We start from the raw sequence: 7,622 nt of genomic DNA on the forward strand, positions 1-7,622 counted from the left end.
CATCCTGCAAAAGTGTTGCCTTGCTTTGATCTTTGTATTCATGTAAACCGCTACCTGTTGGCCAAAATACAATCGGACTAATTGAGTCTGTAAACTTCAAAGGCTATCAGGAAACTCTGGAATTCACATATGACAGCCTGTTGGAATGTTGAAAAGTCAGGAAGCCTTGCTCAAGTTGTCACCCGTCGCCTGGAGATGGGAAATCTCTGCGAACTTCAAAAGCTAAAACAGGAACGCTTTGAAGTGCATCTCACAGAAAGGATATGGCACGCGTTATGTAGGAAATGGGATTATTCCTGGACCTGGACATTGGGGTGGCCTCGAGCCACCAATTCTGCTATAAAACAGCAGCTAGGATAGTCACAACTCGTAGTTTTCTGGGGCTAGCAACCAAACGCTAGGACTAAGCTCCTCGGACCAGAACCACGTGCCCCTCGCAACAACGCTAAGATCTATACACTGGTAACGTTTATTTACCTTTTATTTATGCAAATTGTCTTGTGTGTATCATTGTAACTTTTACTTTTTCACTTTTACTTTGCTTTTGTAAATCTTTTGTATATATTATTTTCTGCATTGTTCCACTTTTTCTGGAATATTAAATTGTTATTTAATAAGTTTGACTTCTGCTGTACTAAACTAACGCTCATAGCCCAGAAGGAGAGACTGCAGTGTAGCTTGCATTACAAGTCAGTGCCTGATTGTTGTAGTAATATCTTAGCGAGCTCCACCCCTAATTAGCTAAAATAGAAAAAAAAAGGAAAATGGGTATGCTGCACAATCAAATGTCACACCAACATATAAGAATAAAAGATAAAAATTATGCGCTGCCTCACAGTCCAGTATCAGAAGGAATCAAACAACAGTTCTTAGCCACATAGCCACCAGAAGCGAAGCTGTTCCTCTTCAGTTGCCCTCAAATAAACACAAAAAAATTTTGTGTTTATTTGAGGGCAACTGATTAGCCACGCCCATGGATTAGCCCGTGGCTAATCGGACAGGAGTTGGCAGTGCACGGAGGAGACGTCCTCAAGGATTTTACTATATGCCTGATTCTTTTTAATGCTTGTGAGTAGCACTCTTTTATCTGTGTTCTTAATAAATAGTTTTACACTATATGAGATTATTCAGTTGCAGTGGGCTACTTCTTTCCTTACACGTGGAGGAAGTTGATACCAAAGCAAAGACTCTGTGTGGAGGACAGCTCACCATTACGCTAATTAGCTGTCTGTGAGTGGGGCAGCATATACCACAGGTGAGCGTGGTCCTGTTGGGTGTTGGGACACTTGTGTGAGAGGTGGCCCCCATAGTTTAAAGGCACAGTGGCTCTCTTGGACGGTGGGTAGTCCCTCCAGAACGAGTGTTATTAGCAGCCTACGCAATGAATTTTTATTTCTTTTTTTAACTTTGGCATCGGTGTGAGCAATCTGGTTGATCGGAAGCTGGGAGAAGCCAGGAGTTGGTGATTACCTATGCGCTGATTGCTGTCTGTAAGGTCTGGGCAGCTACAGTCAAAGGTGAGGGCGATACCTGTGGGTGGTGGAACACAGGAGAAGGTGTTACCCTCTAAATATCACGCGGGTCCTAGCTGGTGGAGGATCACATTTTGAACTGATGGTCTATGCGATGAAATTCTTTTCTTTTCTGTGTTTATTTGAGGGCAACTGAAGAGGAACAGCTTCGCTTCTGGTGGCTATGTGGCTAAGAACTGTTGTTTGATTCCTTCTGATACTGGACTGTGAGGCAGCGCATAATTTTTATCTTTTATTTTAGTGCCTGATTGTGCCTTGCTACTGTACGATTGTACTGTGTGTGTGTGCGTGGCGTTCCCGTATTCGGCCTAAAGCGCAAAGCTGACCCGAATACGAAAATGCGAATTGCATGCAGATCACTCGACAGCAGAGTGGAAGTGTCTAGCGGCAGCTAGTGGTGGCAGTGAGAAGTGTTGTGAGGGGTCACAGCCTTGTGTCAGCTTGACTAAGCCTGCTTCCCCTCTTGATCTGGTCAAACCCGCAGTCAGGAACCGTATCTGCAGGCTTGCCGCGGGCCTGTTCCTGACATAATTGGCTGGCAGTGGTGGGAACGTTTAGTACATTAGTATGCAGTTTAACTCGCTATTCTGTGTACTAAAGGCTGGAAGCTGTTAGAAGCGACTAGCCTACAGAAGTCTTCTCAGTGCAGAATCTATTTTTTTTTTTTCAAGGATACACACTTGGCAGTTTTGCTTCCCCTTGCCCTTTTTTCTTTTTATTTGGCAATACGATGGCTCATAAAGCAACCAGCTATGCAAGACAAAGCAAAAAGATGCTACTCAACCTGTGTGAGCACAGAGGCATCGAGACGGCGAGCGGCCAGACTAAGGAGCAGTTAGTTTGTGCCCTCGAGGAGAATGAGGCAGAGCACGCCCGTGCCAGCAGACACGCCAGAGGAGGAATCGCTCCCGCCACAGAGTGGAAGTGTCTAGCGGCAGCTAGTGGTGGCAGTGAGAAGTGTTCTGAGGGGTCACAGCCTTGTGTCAGCTTGACTAAGCCTGCTTCCCCTCTCGATCTGGTCAAAACCCGCAGTCGGGAACCGTATCTGCAGGCTTGCCGCGGGCCCGATTCCTGACAGGAGGTGTAGAGCCAATGTGGTGCACCTGGAGGGGTAGTGGATTTTCAAGTAAGATTACTGATGAAACAAGACAAAGGAGGACATAAATATTTAGTAGAAAGAAGTATACAGAAGAAGTTGTTGCCAAGACAAAGAATTCAGATGGTTTTTATTTAATGTGTGCTTTTTTAACCTTACAGTATATAGGTACGGTCCCTCTATACCCATTTACCTGTAAAGGAACAGACATCTGAGTGTTCCATTATTAAAGCGGGCTCCTAGATTCCACCATACCTCCCCCCAGGACCTATGTCCACATGGGTGGGGGTAGATCCTCCCTCCTTCTCCTGGGCATTAGAGGGGGGGGATGAGCTTTGACATGGACAAAGGCTTTGCAGGAGAGGGGAAAGATTTCTGCCTCACTCCTGTAGGGTACCTCCATGTCATGGACCATGAAGGCTGGTATTGTTCTCAATGACAGAGCCCAACGCTGTCCAGTTTAGCCATTCTGGCTATGCCAGCATGCATAAGGGACAAGGGGTTAAAGTATTGCTTAATGAAGAGGGGAATGCACATTTTTAAAAAAAAATCATTAAAAAAAAAAACAAATCTCCCCCATTTTACTCCTCCTTACCCCTACCGCTCTGTCGTGCATTGCTCATTCCCACCTCCATTTGTCCTACTTGCCCCCCTCCCCTCCATAACAACAGCACTCGGACCTGAACTATCACCCGAGAGGTCAATTCCCCATCCCGACAGGTGACATTTTTTGTGTTTGTGTGTATTTGCGGTTACTGTTACCATACTCAAATTACAGATTGTTACATTAATTGAGGTTATGATGGAGTCATTTGTATGTGCATTAAGTAAACCTATTGCTAAACACAAACCACACTCTTGGAGATTGTCTAATCACTTGCCAGTAACTGAGACAGGTCTAATAAATTACTCTAATAGGAAAACGTATGTTAACGAGGAAGTGCAGGGAGCGAAGTTCACATGCAAAATGGAGGAAATTACAGCAAGACTATTTTACAATAATGTTTGGCCTGACTCTGCAGAGTACAATCTTAACAAGTTAAAAAATGGAAGGAGGCACCCCCTCCCCCCCCCCCCCCCCAAAAAAAAACAAACAAACTATATTGAGCTCAGTATCTAGAGCCAGCATTAGGTAATAATTATAACAATAAGAGAAAAAAGATGATACCACAGTAGCCTGAGGTATGCAGCATACATAACTCCCAATTTTTTGAAATGAGCAAGAGGGACACTTAAGCCACTCCCCTCATCACACCCCTAGTCACACATACCATAAATATTTCATAAGAAAAATATGTTTTATAATTCAAACCACACTGCTCCTTTCTATCCTCCTTCATGTTCTTTTATATTGACATTTGAAATTAAGAAGTATATCAATTTAAAGGATGGGAATAACGTTTTGGGCCAATTAAACACATTTTTTTCAGTAGAAAAATACATATATTTACACAGATCTGTAAATTAGTCCTGAAAGAGGGACCCATGAGCAAAAAAAAGGGACAGAGGGATTGGTGCCTAAATAGGGACAGTTGGGAGCTATGAGCATAGAGTATGTGGCTGTCAGGAAGATCAGATGAGATCTGAAGCAGAACTGGAACTCCTCCACTGTGCTACTTTGCAGAAGTTTTAGACAGTTCAGTAAATGTGAAATCTTAATAAACAATTTGGGCCATGACTTTGACTATATTTTAGATTTTGGCTCCTTACATGATTGTATTTGACACCCCTGGTATAGATCTATTTTTTCCTCCGTGTCTTTAGTGCAAAAATATCATGGGGTGTGAGCGAACACAGCATGCCAGTGGCTCAACAGTAAGTGCTTAGAGCAGTGGAGACAGGGAGCATCTTTACCTGGTGCCCCAGCCAAGAGGAAAGGACTGAGAGACTCAGCTGTTAGTACACACTTTAGCCATTGGTGAGTGATACAGTTTGTGAACCTACTTACAAAAGGAATCCTTAAAACCAAACCTAGTAAGGACCACCATCAGATAGGGCCATTCTGTGGTATCAAATGCTTTGGCCATATCAAGGGAGACTACTATTTTGGACCCAGAGTTTAAATGGTCAGCCTGGATATTTGTCAGCAGATGGCAAACATTCACGGCAGTGTTTTTGCCTGGTGAATAAGTGATACAATTACTGAATGAACTATGAGGGCTAGTATTTTGGCTAGAATGTTAAGGAACACCTGTAAGGAAAAAGTGCCCAGGGGTGGTGGTGGTGGGGGTAGGGTGCTTCACATGGTAGGGGGAAGCCTCTGGATGATAATGTGGCTTTCCTCATCCAGCATGATCCTGTGCTCAGCCTCTCAGACAACACACAAAAAAGCAATCCAGTTGCAGCTGCATATAGGTGCAGTAGCGGCTTCCCACTCGGGTCCCGGCGTATATAGCAGAGCCTGATCGGGTCCGCTCTATTGCGCAGGCTCGATGTGTCTGCCCCTGCGCAGTAGAGTGGACCCGTTTGGACTTGGTTATTTCTGTTAGAGCTCCAGCGGAAAGCTGCTACTGCACATGCGCGCACGACAACAAGCGGCTGACAAGCAGATATTTGGGGGCTTCCAGCGCTGGATCCCCTCTACTGAGGAGGAAGGCAAAAACCAGCCCTAAATTGTGTGTACCAGCCCTAAATTGGTCATTTTTATTTCATATGTGTGGCTTTTTGAAAAGGGATGTCATTTGTTGAGATGGAGATTTAAATACAGGGGTTTTCTGGAACAGGTCATTGAGAGTGCCTATGAGCAAGCAAAGGCAACTTCAGGTTCAGACACACTGCTAGTCAAACCCAGAGATTTGGGGACATCGGATACCAGGGTTCCCCCTCGCCTTATGAGGGCATTCTCTAGCCAATCACAGTCTATCTTTCAGATCATTCAACGTTACTGGCCAATAGTACATCAGGACAAAGATCTAGCCAAATGATTACCAACTCCCCCAGCCATTACATACAAGCGCACACTAAACTTGCAGGACATCCTGGTGCACAGTACATTCGCAGAGACCACCAACAAACACCCTACATAGTTGCCTCCTAAGCCTAAGGGCTCTTTTCATTGTGATGGGTGCAAAGCCAGGTCTACGGCAGCTATGGAGGGGACCCCGGAAGAGCAGATCTGCAGCGAGGGACACATAAGCTTCTAAGGGCTGGAGGAAGCTCCACGTAAGTAAATCTGACTTTTTAATCATTCGCCCCATGCATTGTTTAACCTCCCTGTCGGTAATAGCTCGGGCTAGCCGCCACAGAGGATCACATGGCCCCGGGAGGATTTACTTACTAATTACTGTAATTCCACTACCGTAATTACTGGAAATACTGTTCCCTCCTCTTAGGGTGAGTGAATGGGGAGGGAACGAGGATGAAATGGGAGGGTGATAGGAGAGAACATCTCAGCAAGCCTTCCAAACCTGTATGGAAATTTAATTTATAAGGACTGGGAGGAACAAGAAGAACAGACAATGCACAGAGGTGTATGGATCCAGCAATACCTTAGGCAGCTTTGCCTGGGTCAGGATCCTCTACGTTGATACCATTGTAAAATTTAAAATACATGTAAATGCATACAAATAAGAAGTACATCTTTTCCAGAATAAAATGAGCTATAAATAACTTTTCTCCTATTCTTGCTGTGACTTTCAGTAGGTAGTAGAAATCTGACAGAACTGACAGGTTTTGGACTAGCCCATTTCTTCATGGGGGATTCTCAGGGTTTTATTTTCAAAAGCACTTACTGAATAGCAGTTGCTCTATCCAACTACTAAAAAAGTGTGCAGAGAGGTTGGCCAGCATCTTTATATAAATCCTTTACATGGATTGTCTTCATAAAGAATAAAGGCCATTCTGAGACTCCCCCATGAAGAGATGGACTAGCCCAAAATGACAAAGACGCTCAAGTCTTTTGCAGACACTTTTTAGTTGCTCCTTGTATTGTATTGCCTGAGGAAGTGGGCGTGGACCCGCAAATGCGTTTCAAACGTTTTTCTGGAATAAGAATAAATTATTTATGATTTTTACAACTGTGTCATTACTGGGGAGGTAAGTCATCCTTTACCCCCTTTTTAGAAGTTTTAAAGTGTTTTATTCTTTCTGGCGCCTCTGTTATTTTTTTTGATCTTTTATCGACTGTTGGATGGGTGTGATCACCTTTTTTTACCTACGGAGAGCTACATCTTAGCCTGAGTGGGGACAGGTCTAATATCCCCTCAAGCACTACTAGTGGTTGCCTAGAGACATCAAAAGAAGAAGTTACAGTGCTACAAGTGTGCCCAGAGCCAGATTTCTGGAAAGGCCACCAGGGTCCAGGCCTTGGGTGGCTGCAGCCCAAGGAGGCACCTGGACATGAAATAAGGGTTGCTACATATGAAAGAGGAGGCTGCAAATGGGGAGCAAAACATAAAAAAGGAAGCTGATGTCCAAGAGAGCTGTGCATGAAAGAGAGGAGCTGCAGTACAGGGATGATACACATGCAAGAGGGGACAGCACATGGAATGGGAGGGGCTGCAGTACAGGGATGATGCACATGGAAGAGGGGCCGGCACATGGAATGGGAGGAGCTGCAGTAGAGGCATGATACACATGGAAGAGGGGACGGCACATAGAATGGGAGGAGCTGCAGTACAGGCATGATACACATGGAAGAGGGGACGGCACATAGAATGGGAGGGGAGCTGCTGCACTTGGAAGCAGAGCCCTAATATATTTGGCCTAGCGAAAAAAGTATAAATCCGGCCTTGAGTGTGCTACTGTGTGAGATTTAAGTGTGCAGTGCAGCTTTTCTTCTGCTCCTTTATAAAGGCAACAGGAGTTTCCTCTTTATATATTAAGTGGAGATAAAAGAGGTACTGTAAAGACATACAGTATAGTTTATTGCAATACTTTTTTCAGTATACTCACATTTAGTCATTATCCTGGCTTAAGCATCAGAAACATTTCATATAGTTATATATTTCTGTATTACGGTATGTAACCCCCTGCTACAGGCAGTGAGTGGTGTA

The 7,622-nt window shown here is 44.4% G+C and overlaps 1 protein-coding gene across 1 annotated transcript in view; it reads right to left on the reverse strand.

Annotated features, from left to right (window-relative positions):
* Window positions 1-2,817: 2,817 nt before the first annotated feature.
* The window catches only part of DUS2 (dihydrouridine synthase 2), a 68,499-nt gene continuing 63,694 nt past the window's right edge, over window positions 2,818-7,622 (reverse strand). The window contains exon 10 of the mRNA XM_068259848.1: window positions 2,818-2,821. Within this exon, the coding sequence (XP_068115949.1) occupies window positions 2,818-2,821 (4 nt within the window). The remainder of the gene's footprint in view (window positions 2,822-7,622) is intronic.

The sequence above is a fragment of the Hyperolius riggenbachi genome, chromosome 11 (genome assembly GCF_040937935.1).
Source record: "Hyperolius riggenbachi isolate aHypRig1 chromosome 11, aHypRig1.pri, whole genome shotgun sequence".
Taxonomy (NCBI): Eukaryota; Metazoa; Chordata; class Amphibia; order Anura; family Hyperoliidae; genus Hyperolius; species Hyperolius riggenbachi.